General features: G+C 37.3%; 1 protein-coding gene across 12 annotated transcripts in view; it reads left to right on the forward strand.

Annotated features, from left to right (window-relative positions):
• The window catches only part of LOC137253296 (phosphatase and actin regulator 1-like), a 763,209-nt gene that overhangs the window by 378,057 nt on the left and 369,033 nt on the right, over positions 1-16,119 (forward strand). For 11 of the 12 annotated variants that reach the window (XM_067789966.1, XM_067789968.1, XM_067789965.1 and 8 more), the window contains 2 exons: positions 9,726-9,890; positions 10,266-10,364. In XM_067789966.1, coding sequence (XP_067646067.1) covers positions 9,726-9,890; positions 10,266-10,364 — 264 coding nt within the window. The remainder of the gene's footprint in view (positions 1-9,725; positions 9,891-10,265; positions 10,365-16,119) is intronic. The other variant, XM_067789969.1, reaches the window with a different exon arrangement.

Below are 16,119 nucleotides of genomic sequence, written 5' to 3' on the forward strand. Positions count from 1 at the left end.
GGCACGCTAACTTCACGTGAAGTTGGCGTGCCACCCTGTATTTCTAAAATATGACACGGCAAATTTTTTTGTTTCGCGGATAAATGACGGCAAATTCACGGCAATTTTCCCAATGGGTAATTTTTTTCCACGTAAAAGTTGTCTTGCCAACTTCAGAGAGGTCGATTTTAGCGTCTTTTAAATACAAATATTTATCTTTACTACTGCTCTTGTTCTTCAATTCACGTTACGGCTAATAGAAAAAACCGGAATAGACCACGCTCTCTAACAGTGTTTTACCCAAAATGATCCGGCTCATGCACTTCGAGAAATAATTAATTAAAATTGTGCACTTTCTTTTCGGAGCATTTCTTACATGTAAACCCTGCGGCGTACTTGTACCGAACTGGCACAGAACTATTTCATTAAGAGACGGTAGTAGTTCTATCTCTGTCCTCTCGCAGTGCTTTGAACTGACATTTTTAATATCCCACGAAATGGCAACTCTCTCACTTTGACACCCTTTGAGTGACCATCCGATTAGACCGGTCGGAGATAGTCATTTAACCTGTCCTGCGAAGCTGGTGTTTGCGTTAAGAAGATAACTTGCCACTCTGCAAAGAGATCGAAAGTGAAATAGATTGAAGAAAAATCAAAAGTAAAGAACTGTTGATTTCGAGACTGATCTGCAATGCTTTCGCTTTTAAATACTTTTTGATTTTCAAGTTTAGCAAATTGAATTTATCTCGTCGTTTACATCGTGAGTATATTTTGAGTATTTAAATCGTATCGCATTACTCGGTGTAATATTGCTAGAGATGTGCGTGGGATATCGGGACCAGCTAGACACTGCTTTAAATTTTCAGGGGGATAAATAGCAGGTAAACAAGAAAAAAAAAAACAACTGAATGGAGTATAACGAAAGTAAATACTTGCCGAATATATTGAGGGCTTTTTTCGATATGACAGATTTGATTCGCTATGCTCGAACGCTATACACTCACGACAGTTACTGTTATATACCTCAAAGTAAGTAAGTATATAGGTCTGAAAGGACGCGGCTCAATAATTGAGAACTTGTGCTTCACGTCTCATTACATAACGAACGGTAGACCAGCGATCGAATTGCATGCTACTACAATTTATGACACCTAAAACTTAGTATTCCACTCCCATCTCTAGTCTTTCTAAATTAACATAATCGGTAACAGCATCAGTTGTCAAACAAACATGAACTCCTACATAAATACACACTTCCACTTTTATCTTTCCATCATGCCATTCCATGCGTCTTCATTGTAGCGCTTTGCTTCCATCGCCTGCCACATCGTCTCTTGTCAAGGCATCACACCGAGCTACAAGTGCCATCAGAACAACGTTTTCAGTTCACTGCATCGGTCAATGACTGGCGTTGGCTCTCTACTGTCATTGTTATTGTTGCTTTTCTGAATAATAATGTGCTGCTCCAAACATATACGAGACACAATAATGTACAGGCGTCGTCAGACAATAGTTCTGGGCTGGTTGACACAATTAAGCAGGTTTTTGTTGTTGTTGTCTCTGGTTATTGTCATCGTCATTGTTGCGCATAATATCGTAAATTGTATATTAAGAATCGTAACATTATTTGGGTGACGACGACGACAACCGAGATCTGCGACAGCATACAGAGCATAACTGTTATATGCACCACCATTTCCTTCCTTCCTCTTACAGCAGACAGTTACACCCGGAAATGCAGTTGTTAGTCTTAACAAGTGGTCGCTATATTATACATCACCCATGCCCGCAACAACAACCACAATGATGCTAAGATTTACATGCTTTTGAGTGCACTGGGCATTGGCAGACTTCGGCTGGCTGCCTTAAGAAATTTGTACGTATGACCCTTGTCTGGTTGGTGTCGGGCTGGGAGATGACCAAATGTGCTATTTGAACTTAATAACATTGGTTGAAACACTTCAATGCAATCAAGACGGACAATGTTTGATTTCGTAAGCGTGTATGTGTGTGCGTTTGTAGGTACCTGTTTGCCAAGATTAGATGGATGTGTGATGTATGCTCCCTGTAATGTTTGCTGTCATTGTAAATGAGCTTTTACGTTTGGTTAAGTATTTTAGGACAATCAGTCTTTCCATTTTTAATTTAAGTAGGATTATACTTGAGACTTATTGGTGCTCTCACGCAAAAGGAAGTTGTTGACTACATGCATATAAAGTAAGCGATCTGCTGGTCACGAGCTACTCAGCGAAAGTATGTTCATTAATTCTAAAGAACACAAACTAGAATAAGTTACGAACTTGCCAGACGATTATGACGCCAGAATATAATTAGCCACATAGGCAAGGTTATCAGTAATAAAGCTCAAAATAGACAACTGCTTCACACAGGTCACCCCCAAAAGGGGTGAAAGCGGGCATCGAAGCAACGTTACAACAACAACAAATGGTTAAAATTGGCATGAGGACGGTTTACGGACTTCATAAATTTGTTATATCCAAAAGATTTCCTCAAGTTCACTCAGCCCAATTTCTGCAAACAGAATATTCAACGTTTTCAGTGACCAAAGCATGACCTAAAAGATCACATAGACTTCCACAATAATGACAGGAAGTAGGGATAAGTGTTAAAAACAGCCTGCTTTTGAATCTAGGTCTTGGGCCTCATCTATCTAAGGGCTCATAATTTGCACATCAGCTGTGAAGGTTCTTAACGAGGGATCAGTATCTGATTTTAGATATATTCAGATCTTATTTTTCTTTTAGCGATTAAGAGTTTTCCTGAAGGTTTTGGAGAGTAATATCGACTAGAATTTAAGGTAAATATATTCGTAAGTTCTGGAAATTGGCATCATTAAGGTACTTTTCTAACCAGCTCAAGAGCAATTTGATGTAACCATTGGCTACCGTCTAGGTGTCAAACCCGTTAGAGGTATATTCAGTTCCCTGCAAGTAATGAAACTTCTGGTAAAATATCTTTTGGAAAACCCCGAAATTATGGAGGAGCTAGTGCTTTCTGCGTCTGCCATGAGTTCAGTGTTTTCTGAAAAGACGCTCTGGCAAGCCGCTTGGAGATGGGAATATTTAGAATACCTAAGAGGTCCCTGCGGGCATCTCTCTCTTTAAGAGATGAGGGCAGTTAACTACCACCGGATTCGCAGCCCTACAGGGTAAGTGAGAGGATTTATAAATACTGCCCTCGAGTGATGTGAATGGTGGCTGAACTCTGCGTACCGAGAAATCTCTTTAGCGTCTGGGAACTTTAATATGTTCAAAGTTTCTTTAATTCTAAAAGCCTGGAGCTCTCATGTAGAATATGGAGCGCTCACAGACCAATGATTTTCTTACGATACTTTACCTAAACTCTGCCCGAGCTAACGAAAGTGCGGAATGGGGTAGAGCCAAAATCGATAGAAAGATGTACATGAGCGCACCACTGACTGCCCTAGCGTCTTTACTGTGGCGTGGGTATATTTCTGGATGACGAGAGGATGTTTTGTAGAGCTTTCTGGACAAGATGGCTGGGCGAAATGTATCATGTGAACTTTTTTACCAACTAGCTGTTAAGTTGCACAAAACGGAGCTGGTACTTTTTACGAAGATATATAAAATACCCGCTTTAAGGCTTTTTCGATGGGGGGAGTCTTGCTCTGTCCCGGAAACCCTGTCGTCAAAGGCTGGAAACGCCTCGGTTGCCTAGTACTGTTGCGGGGGGACCAAGGGCCCTTTTCCCCTGTACAAGCTTTACCTCAGTCATTCCCTCAAAAGAGGACTTGGGATGAGTCGTACTCACTTTTGGGGTAGTGGACCAACTGGTTTTAGCCAAGATTTCGATCACTGTAACGTGAAAGCTGACGCAATTGATGAATGCAGTGGATACCTCCGATGAGGAGGAGTTACCGAGTCACATAATGCTTGCTTGTCTAGCTCTCGCTAGAGCAAGGCAAAACTATTTCCGTCTTGGCTGAGTCTGTTTTGCGGACGACCTTTAAAGGGCCGATTTCGGTCCAATTTGCTAGAAATGATTCTCCACTTTTTTTTTGCTAGCCCAGCTTTAGAAATTATCGGGGGAAAAATGTGTGAAGGTCACCCCCCGAAATGTGATATTTTAAAAAAATTTTGGTAAGTGTTAATAGTGACTTCACGAGAACTTAGCGAAGCACCCCAAAAAACCACTTAGGAAAGCGCGCAAAATGTTTTCTCTTCGCAACTAATTGGCGGATAATTAGCGACAAAATACCGACCAATTATTTATTTGATTCGCTTATGATAGAAAAATATGAGGATTCCACACAATCACTTCTCAAAATTTGAAAAATTCGCTTCAGTTTACATTAATTTGAGTTACCGCGCCAAATTAGAGCAGGAATCAGCTAATTCATCATACTAAAAATGACCGTTACATTCAAGTAATTCCTGCTTTAGTGCGATTGCAACTCGTACGTCATATCACGCTGCACTAATCTCAGTTGCCACAACACCGCTTTATTACCATTAGTTCGGACGCATGAATATGAGCACGCAAGCCAAGTGAGCGAAGCATATGTTAAGTAGAACCTTGTTGTTGCAATTCGTATCACCCTGAGACACTGCCATTTACGGTCGGTCACACTACTTGTAAATTATTTGATTGAGTAGCAGCAGCAGAAGTCGCTTTGGATTACAAGTAGTCAAGAGTGGTGTTACCTGGTGGGATCAGATGAAACAAACTAACCGCAAATTGCTAGTGACTAAGTCGCACATGCACACAAACACAATCATACACATAAACATACCATAAACTGACCGCCGATTTGTATGATTATTTGCTCAAAGATGTTTGCGCTTGTAATTCGGTGTACAATTGGTGCAGCAGCAAGAACAAACTCAACAAAAACGAAAAGCAAAATCAAAAACCAAATGTGTGTAATGGTAGTAGTCGTCGTCGAGTTGATTACATTGATTACCACCACATCCATCACAAACTGGTCAAAATCACGTTTTCGTGTTACACAAAATTACCTCATCTTACCGTCGCGGCGCGCCGCATCAAATTCACGTTCATACACTGCGCGTGTTCCACATTTGGTTTAAAATTTGTTTTTTTTTTTTTGTTTTTTTTTCATTTCTGTGTTTGTGTTTTGTTTGCCATTCCGCTGCTGCACTTCCTGCAATGCCATTTATGCTTTACAAACTGTTGTTGCCGGTTACTTGTGGATCACTAAGTGAACAGGTAAAATTACAAAAATGTGCATAAAACATGCCACAATTTGCTGTCTGTCATTCGGAAGCTGTACGAGAAAATTATTATTAAAAAATATTTTAGCCATTTCGTTTTATGTTTAATTTGATAATAAGTCTGTTATAATGGTATTTTGATTTATGCCTCATCTTTCACTTTCTTTTTGGTACAATGGCTCATACTTCAATGTACTCTTTTGTTATCGGCGATGTAAGTCGGGCGGACACTCCTCTTTGTAAATTTATTAACCTCTTGTTTCTAACACTACTTCCAGAATACTTGTAAATATAAGTGTTTGGTTGGTTTGGTATTACTTAATTCCACTTCACGTGAAGTTGGCGTGCCACCCGATATTTTCTAAAAATTTTTTGTTTCCCGGATAAATTACGGCAAATTCACGGCGATTTTCCCAATAGGTAATTTTTTTCCAAGTAAAAGTTGTCTTGCCAACTTCAGAGAGGTATTTTAAACAATTTCTGGATAAAGGGGAACTCGTTAGCAATTTTTGGGCGACTTTTTACTCTAATGTAATTTTCGATGATTGAGTTCTAGACGAATTAATGGGTAGGTTAGGTTGAATTGGCCGGTCCATGAGGACCGCAGATAGACTGAATGAGTCCGTAGTTTACCAGAAGTTTGCTTTAACGACCAAACTGAAAAACCCTATCAAAAACCAGGACCTATGTTATAAATTAACTCCGTCCTCTTGGTAAATACTAGAAGCTTCCTGGGACTTAAGCCACTTGCTGCTTCTAGATCTGGCAGCTGTATCACACCTAATAGCTGGAGTCTTAGCCAGGTGAGCGCAGAGCATGAGCACAGTACGTGCTCGATCGTAGCCTCCTCCAACCCGCACTTTCTAAATCTGCTATCACTGACCAAGCCTAATTTAAAGGCATGTGACGCCAGAGGGCAGTGTCCAATCAGAATACCTGGCATGTGTCTACAGTCCTAGAATGTATACCTGAGAGAAAAATATAGGAGCAAAAAATTATGTGCGAATTTCATAACCCATTTCCTCTTTTTTATTTTCGTTAATTCAAAAAAAAAAAAAAAAAAAACTTGAATGAGTTGTAAATCGAAAACTATTTAAAATAAATTTCCAAAAAAAAAAAATACCACGATGCGCTCTTTTTAGCTAGTTCGTCCGCTTTTTCATTCCCATCTATTCCCATATGCCCTGGGACCCAATATAAATGTATGCTTCTCCTGTCCCGATTCTCTCCAGAGACTGCTTACACTCTAACACGCATTTAGATGCTGTGCTATGCGAGATTATTGCCTTAATTGCTGCTTGTCTGTCAATATAAAAGTTACACGGTTGCAGCTTAAGCTATTCTCTTCCAGGGGTTCTACTGCTTTGGTTACGGCTAATATTTCCGCTTGGAAAACGCTACAGTAATCCGGCAGCATGTAGGATCTGCTTATTTCCGGATCAGCACAGTATACCGCAGACCCTACTCCTTCCACTACCTTCGAACCATCTGTGCACACATGTATCGCCTCGTCCGCAATCAGGTAGATAGACAGGAAAAAGTAGAGAGAAAAATCTAATCTGAATTTTTCGGTCCAAATTGTAGTATAATAATATGAAGGGTTTAACTTTATTTTTACTAATTTGCTGTAGTTGGCATACACTTTTTTTGCCCCTTGAAAAAAAATTTCATAAGCTGACGTTTACTTTCAAATTAATTTCATTGACACATTCCACTTGCATTTTTTCTTAAATTTAATTGCTTTGCTCCTTTCTTTTCCAATTTTTCATTCATTTGCTTATATCATCTATCATTTACAAGTGCCATTGGTTTTGTGCAGCAATTACTCTACGATAAACACTTGTTGTTGTTGACTTGTCATGTTACTCGAGGTGTCACACATCACACTCTGCGCACGCTGGACACTCAAGATAAACCGGAAGTTAACTGTCACTAGTGTCATTTGCGTCTCTTGCACTATGAAATACTAAAATTATCATCGCCTGAGGTGTCGCCGTCACTTTTATAATAGTTTTTAATGTTTGTTGTTGGTGCAATTAAATAATTATTGCTTGCAACGCTGCGTTGTTGCTTGGAGAGCATTGGATTCATTTTGAAAGTGAAACTTTGATTATATAATGATGGTTTAATGGATAAACTCATAATTGTATTAGACTGGGGATTAACTTTTCTGAATGTGAGTTTATTTGAATCTCTTCCAGTTGATTCATTTCGGAACTGTTTCAGGGACTTTGCGATTATTTTAGGGCCTGCTCGGAACTATTTCAAGATCATTTTGTGACTGTACGCGGAATATTTCGTGAAGTTTTTAGCATTATATCGGCACTAGTTTGGGATTATTTTTGCATTATTGGCACACCTAGGGAATAGTTTTTATTTTAAATCATTATAGCCTTGACCTAATCCAATAATATAGATTGAATTATGAGCAATCTTTGATTCTTAGTTTCACGCAATGTTCTATTTTATTTTCAAAGGTAGTCAGTATATTAATCCACATCGCGTTCTAGAAGAACTAATCTTTTCTTGAAGCTATCTATCCTTCGAACAATTAATCGATTAATTTTAAAATTCTTCACAAAATCCTGCTGGTCTTCGCATTTCCAAATTTTTACAATACCTTTTGCTGTCACAACATCTCACCTTGCAGTTTCACTGCTCCTCATGTTTGCTGCTAGTCCTCATTCGGTTTCGATAATTAGCGAAGATTTGTCTGGCTTATCGGGCCCCTCTTCATTGCCTTTCCAGAATTCATGAGTCAGGAAGAGGTCGTCTACTGTAAGCCATGTTGAATACGATGTCGGCATTCTGGTCCTCACTCTTGACACAACTTGTCCCTATTTTTGGCTCTGCGTGATCTGGAAAATATTTTTAACGTAAATACTCATTTCGAAATCTGCCGAGAAACATTAAAGAATGAATTCTAACTTAGAAGCAGTGACCAGCGGGATAAATTATTAAAAAATAAAAACTTTTTCATCAGAAAATGCCACTAGGTGGTTCTTTCTTCATTATTTTTTCTTATTTTCTTATTACGCGTTTAGCGTAAAGACGTGGAAGCGTCGCATCGCAGTAGCGTACTTACCTAAATTTTCCCAGCGTTCTATCGTAAAAGCGTATTATTCCATTTGTCGTATTACCGCACACACGTATTAGACAATTGTAATTGAGGTCGTACTGAGCTCCTATTTCCTTGAAATATCGAAATCAATAAATGTTAGGAGTTGCTTAAGACGTAGTAGCGTAAATACGTACCAGCCCAAAAGCGTGGTAGCGTAAAAACTTATTATCTTAAAACTGTTTTGTCGTATTTTCTTAAATATATAGTACAATATTACCACAAAAAAAAATGTAAAATACCATACATAAATTAGTAGTGAAAAGACTTGTAAGTTTATCACCATAGTAGCGAAAAAGCGTCTTAGCGTATATTTTTACCGGCTTAACTTCGGAGTAAATTGTTGTTAAAGCGTATTGTATTGAACGCGTATCGTCGTATGAGCGCAAAAGCGTCATAGCGTGTGACCGTAACAATTTAAAATATCATACACAATTTAATTCGCATTGAAAAAAACATTAAAACAGCTCACCATTGTAGCGAAAAAGTGAATGAGCGTAAATTCGTAAAAGCGTACCAAAGCACGAGCGTACTAGCGCAAAATCGTTAACATCGTTTTGACGTACTAACGTAAATGCGTATTACCCTCAAAATGTGAAATATCATGAATAATTTAATTTGTAGCGAGTAAAACATGAAAGCATTTCACCGTTTTAGCGCAAAAGCGTATTAGCTTGATTTCGTAAAAGCGGACCAGCGTAAGAGTTTAGTAGCGTGAAAACGTATAATTTTGAAATCGTCTTTTCGTACAAGCGCAAAATACGTAAACACTTGAAATATCATAGTAGCTAAATTACTAGTAGTAATCATATGCCCTCTCCTAAGAAGTATTGACGAACCCATGCCCACTTTCACACCACCTCCAACTCCGAAACCCGCCGATAGCGGTAGCTCGAATCACTGGCTCAATGCAAACTTAAGAAAATAACTAAGGGCGGTTTTCTCAAGTAAGCTTTCTGATACAAATATTTTTAGTGAACAAAATTTGTGTCTACACGCCAGATAAATTTTAAAGTTCACTTCAGCAAACGGCCCTTAGAGAAATTAAAGTATTGAAATAAGTGCGCCACTTGAATCATGAAATCGGTGGCTATTTGAGAAAACAACCTAATTCGAGTTAGGATAATGACATAGACCTTTATCTGAAAAGCAAGCCACAATTCACCATTGTAACTTCCTATATTTTGTAGCAGCCATTTGGCGCTAGGACTATGAGTAAGTAACACAGAGAGATCTGTAACGGATTTCCGTTATGAAGCCAGAATATCACCATTATCCTAACTCGAATTAGGTTGTTTTTTAAAATTGCCACAGAAATAACTTTTTATGCATCATCATTTAACTTTTATTCACTTAACTAAAGTTAAAAAAAATATTATTATTACAATTTTCGTCTTTTATTTTCATTCCAGCTAAAAAACAAAATGGTGCTGCCCTGCGTACAAATAGTCTTGGCTCTGGTACACGCACACCCCCGCTCGAACGTAAAAGTAAACTAAGTGCATTGGGACGTTTTTTCAAACCATGGAAATGGAGACGGAAAAAGAAGAGCGAAAAATTCGAAGCAGCTTCCAAATGTGAGTACAATTAAAATATTTTTTCTAGGCTACATGTTTTGCTTGTCTATGGATGGTTGTGCGTATCTACTTAACTAATTTAAGTCACTTTACTAATACTACACACGTTTCTACACTAATTCACATTACTAATCCAGTGCACACACTGACTACTAACAACTAAAGAAAACTTTCGGTATGAGAAAGAGGGAATCTTGTCTATTTGCTTTAGCACACATACGGATCGAGGAGCTTCTTCAAGTTTTGTAATTAGTTTTTTGTTTTCGGTTTTATGTTCTTTCCTTAATTTGCTTAGTTTCTCTTCTTACTTATATAACGCTAACAACAACAATAACTTGCTTTTATCCACATCCCGATTTCTCGTTTGCTTCGCAGCACTTGAACGCAAAATATCAGTACGTGCCAATCGTGAGGAACTTGTACAAAAGGGTATACTACTGCCAGAGAGTCCATTGGGGAATATACAAGAGCCAGGTGAGTATGTGGGGAAGCAGAGAACGAGGAATGTAGTTTATATAGGATTTACTTGCTGAATTTACGTTTTGTCATTGCAATAAAGTAGTTTTATTGTTTCGTATGACAAATATACTTACATACATATTTACATATTTACCTACAAAAATGTTCGACGTCTAATGAATATGCATGAGCGCAGTTATGTGGTTGTGCTGAATGTGCTCATAAATTAAGTTAATGTAGCTGGTGTTGCATCATTTTAGGCGCTAAGGCATGCTTTTGTTTTAAATGCGTTTGTACAGGGGTTATAGACAGGGTGTGATACTGCATGATATAAACAAAGAGTTTTTGTTAATACAATTGAAAAGCACGTACAAGTTTTTCTCTATCTTAATATTTTCAAGTTTTTTCGCGTTCACCCTAATGTTACTTTTAATTCATGTATTTTACCCAATTTGGTTAACTGAGTACCTACATACGTACATAAAGCTAGATTTTAATTTTGTCACGTCTGGTTGTACACAGATAAGCAATAAGTCACTCTCTGCCATCTAAAGTAAGTGAGTTCATAAAGTAGTGCGTACTTGTATGCGTCAGTGAGCTGCAATTGTTCATCTTTTAAGGTTATTAGTGGACTAACCAAAATATTAGTATTAGTGCGTATACAAACAAAGAATATCAAGCACTGATATCCACTAACACACACTTACATAGTCATGCTTCGTAAAATGAATAACCGCTCATAAGCCACAAAGCAGTTCAGTACTCAATTGTCTTATTGAGCAAGAAAGTCAGCTGTGTTATACGAAAACACTAATTGGAATAAGTAAGACTAACAGTGCAATAAAATGAATAAAGTCATATCAGTCTTCTGACGCTAGCATCACAACAATGTACACGAAACTAAACTGAATACAGCGCTAAAGAAAAACCGATAATAAACGAAGTATACAGTGTATTACACACGAAACCAACGTGCTACTGAGTTAAAGCGATTATGATTTCAGTTTATATCAACAATGTCATATATGTATGGGACATATGCGTTGCGGGGCACTCGTATGTATTTTCTATTTTATGTGCTAATCACTCATAGTATTTTTCTGTACTTGACTAAGTACACATTTAGACAAAATTTTTTGGCTCATGACTAAGTGCACTAATTTTATTAGTACTCAAAGCAGATCTCTGGTAGGCGTTAAAAGTGAAGAGAGGATTTATGAGTGCTTATCCCATTATGGTGTGGTTAATTGTTCAATAAATATATAAACATTGCACATGCTGTGTCTTCACAAGGCAAAACAGCACTGCAATAACACTACTATTTGTGCAAGAAGTAGTAAATAAATCATCAAACGACTCTAGCTTTCTTTGCACGAAGAAAATGTTACTTGAAACTTTGTTGAATTTAAAATCCTAAAGTTGCTAAACCTCGAGAGCTATAGCGGTTTAAAAGAAAGGACGCAGGGGTGAACAACGGTCTAGAATAAATTCCGATATAGTTCCGATATAAGTCTAAAAAATAATCCTACATAGTTCCTAAAACAACTTCGAAATAGTCCCGAAATTCTACCTAATCAGTCTCAATATGATAACAAATCAAATCTCCAACTGTTCCGGGGTTATATTCGGAATGATCAAACAATTTAGTTCCGGTTTTTTGTCTAAAAAGTTCCGAAAAGAAAAATCCAACTGAACTTGCGAAATCCGAAAGAGTTTTGTTATGATCCTTAAAATAATCCGAATGTGGTAAGCCATTCGGAAGTTATTCTGAAATAGTTTCGAACTCATTCTTTAAAAAACTCTAAAATGATGCAAAAAATGTTCGCAAGAACCATAAAAAAATCCTGAAAAGGACCCAGCCTGGAATGGTCCGGAATCGATTTCGGAACTGTACCGAAAAGGTCCAATTCTAAAATATCCCAAAATAGTGCCACAATGATCGTGAAATTATCTCGAGATAACCCGGAAAGGTGTTCGTTCGTTCATACCAAAATTACTCCTAAGCAGTGACAAAAGTTGTACAAATCCAGTCCAGACATGTTCCAGAGATCGTCATAAAATGATCCGAAAATTGTTCCAAACCTAATCCAAATGAACGGATATGTCATTTAAATTATCCCGAAAATCATTCGAAGTTATTTTGAAATGGGCCCGAACTGCTTCCTAAAACCAATTCTGTAATGGCCTCGAAATGAATCGAAGTAGCCCTAAAACACCCTTTGAAACAACCCAGAAAAAGTCTCAAAATAGTCTAGAACAGATCCCGCAAACAATCCCTAATATGTACGGAAAATCTTCCACACAAACTTACTCCAAAATGGTCACGAAATCGTCTGAAAATTACTCCAAGAACAATCCAAAGACTGTTTTAAAATAGTCCCGAAAAAAGTCCCAAGTTATTACGAAAACAGTCCCGAATTGATCTCGAAATAGTCACAATATTATTCCGAAATCTACACAATCATCGCGAAAGAGCATCAATATTTAGTTGGGCCCAGCAAGAAAATGTGTTCTTCCGTTTAGTATAGCGAAAATAGGACATACAAAAAGATGACCTGCAAAGCTGTCAGTTTTTGATTTTTATGTTTAGAGCTGCCTCAACGCTACTTTATCCATTCAAATTATATGGGAAATATCATATAATTTGAGTTTGACTTTAAAACTCGAATAAATATTAAACGAGTAAACTCAAAAAATATTTTTAAACCTTTTTTGTGACCTTTCAATGTCTTAAAGGAAAATGTATAACTAGTGATTTTGGGCACTAAGGGTTAGAACTCTGGGCCCCTTTCATAAAAACTTGAAAATTTCCCATATGAAAAAACTATACTCGCCTTGGGGCACTTCTAAACATAAAAACTAAATGCCGAATTTGTTTAGGCTATCTCTTAGTTATCCTGAACAATATTTTCACTATACGTTTTATCTATCTTCCTTCAATATTTGATTGACTCTTATGCAAGATGAGTTTCTATCGATTGGATCTCCTAATATGGTTATCCTAATATGTTTTTATACCCAGCTGTACTTGTACCCAGAGCATTATAACTTTGATTGTATTAACGGTTGGTTGTACAGTAGGCCGGGTCGATTTGTGGGGAGGCAAAAAAATCGCCCATTGCTCTGTGAAAATCATATTCTAGGGATCAAAATAAGAAACTTTGCCGAAGGAACCATACCTCTAAAACGAATTCTGATGTCCCCCTCTTTGGGTCGTAGGGGAAATTTTGAAAAATCCCACTTTGAAATGCTCTTTTTGGAGTTTATTTTTCTCTTTAGAAATGTATTTAGTCAGAACATATGTAAATGAAAAAATGAATTTAACTTAGTAATAAAAAAGAAATAAAAAAAAAATTATTAGAAATTAGCGTTTTTACAACCCCCTTTTAAAAACCAAGGCATCACTGTGATTCATTTGCATGTCGTAAACATAGTTGTGTGGGTTTTTTATTCAACCGTTTTAAAAAATGAAGTTATCACTGTGACACAATTGCAGATCGTAAAATTGCTTGTGTTGTTTGTTTTAAGCCACCGAAAGACACAGCAGGTAGAATTGAAATTGCCCCTACCCAAGAGTTCGACCCAAAGTGGGGGACATCAGAATTCGTTTTAGAGGTATGGTTCCTTTGGCAAAGTTTCTTATTTTGATCCCTAGAATACGATTTTCACAGAGCAATGAGCGATTTTTAAATCGACCCGCCCTATTGCACAGGTATAAAGGAATCGAGATAGATATAGACTTACATATATCAAAATCAACAGTATCGAAAAAAAATTTGATTGAGCCATGTCCGTTCGTCCGTCTGGCTGTCCGTTAACACGATAACTTGAGTAAATATTGAGATATCTGCTTATCTGGACACAGAATAGATATTGAAAATGAGCGAAATCGGATGATAACCATTTGGAAAACACAAAAACCTGATTATTTAGTAAATAATACACCTAGAGTGTTGAAAATTGACGTGTGGGCTGATATTGAGACTCTTGATAAAAAATTTGAAAACAAAAATTAATTTTAAATGGTCGTGGCACCGCCCACTTGTGATAAAATCAATTGTACAAATATTATTAATCATAAATCAAAAATCGTTAAACCTATCGTAACAAAATTCGGCAGAGAGGTCGACTTTACTACAAGGAATGTTTTGAAGAAAAATTAACGAAATCGGTTAAGGACCACGCCCACTTCTATATAAAAGATTTTTAAAAGGGTCGTGGACATAGCTTTGCAAAAAAGAGCTTTATATCAATGGTATTCTATTTCCTAAGTGGATTTATAACAATAAATAGGAAAGACTTCAAGTTTTAAAAAATGTGCGTGGCTCTGCCCCTTTTATCCTTTTATGACTAAGCAATTTTCTATATTTCGGGAGCCATAACTCGAAGAAAAATTAGTTCAGAATATAACCATATATATATGTGTTATTTCGCAGCCTTGTCCGAACTTATCCGAACTTAGACTTCCTTACTTGTTATACCTACATTGCTTAGATGACGATGCCGTCCTTATTTTGTAGGTAGCATTTCTTTGAAAACTTTCCATTATTATGCTGTCACTGTTTTATTTTTAAATATCAACCGCTTTTAATTCAACCTTCGCTTAAAATAACTAAAATCGTAAATAACTGTCAGCACGTCGCGATTTGTGTTGATTAAGAATGGCAGCGGTTTGACATCCGTTTATCTAAGTTCATGTATTATAACCTGCGCTATTACATATATTTTACTCGTCACTCAGATCAGTCAGCGTATATAATAAATATATGGTATGTGCGAATCAAAAATGCACATTGCATATGCAATTTAAAACTGATAGCTGACGGCTAGAAATTATGTAAAAATAAATTATTTGCATATAAGCGCGTAAGTTATGAAAATAGTATTAATGTCAAATGGTTTCGATGGTATTAGAGCTTTGATACAAACGTGAGATTAATTTGCAAATAAGTGCTTTTTTGCCGGCACTGAAAACAGGTGAACTCATGATACCAATTAAAAAGATATAATGCCTCAATGTTGCAGCACACATCAGCCAATGATCAAATACTCAGATTCCTACTGTGACGAATGTTCATAATTCTCGATTATTCTTTGCCTTCTGTTATCGGTTCGAATTACTAAACTATCAAATAAATAAACACAAATATTCCGTGTATCAAGATGCTTTTTATTGCGCTGTTTTTATATCAGTCAGTCGCCTCGTCATTATTTCTCCCAGGGTATAGTTTTTCGTGAAGAGTCTTCCCGACTAGCTGCTTATTTACTTCTCGTTCTTCTGTATCTCATACTCGCATTGGCTGTTTACATATGTGCGTGATGTGTATCTATTGTCGGCATAAGCTGGCCGCTCTCGTTTGTACTTCGTTGCCGTGTGCAGTGTGTAAGTGTAGCAGTTGTTGTTTTCGTCTTCTTACAGTGATACTCTTGTTCACCATTTATATTCCAGCGTCCTAGTGATGTGCCTAAATTGCTTATATTCGTCACGGTACGTTTTTTATATCAAAACCTTGCAGAACTGCTGGTTTTTACCTTTGAAGAACATAGAATGGGGAAGTTTTGGCTTACAGCTTTTTTTACGCTACCTTCTCACCTACAGAGATCAAAATGTTAAACGACTCCATTGCGCGTCCGTATATGTTCCTTCGAATCAAGCCGCTGAGTTATGTGTGTCGTCATAGTACTTATGCTGCCGCATGAAAAAGTTCGATGTCCCGGTTGGTGACAGTCATGGCGGAATCATACACCGAGAATCGATGGACTAATATGA

This window comes from Eurosta solidaginis, chromosome 5, assembly GCF_040869045.1.
Source record: "Eurosta solidaginis isolate ZX-2024a chromosome 5, ASM4086904v1, whole genome shotgun sequence".
In the NCBI taxonomy this organism is placed as follows: domain Eukaryota; kingdom Metazoa; phylum Arthropoda; class Insecta; order Diptera; family Tephritidae; genus Eurosta; species Eurosta solidaginis.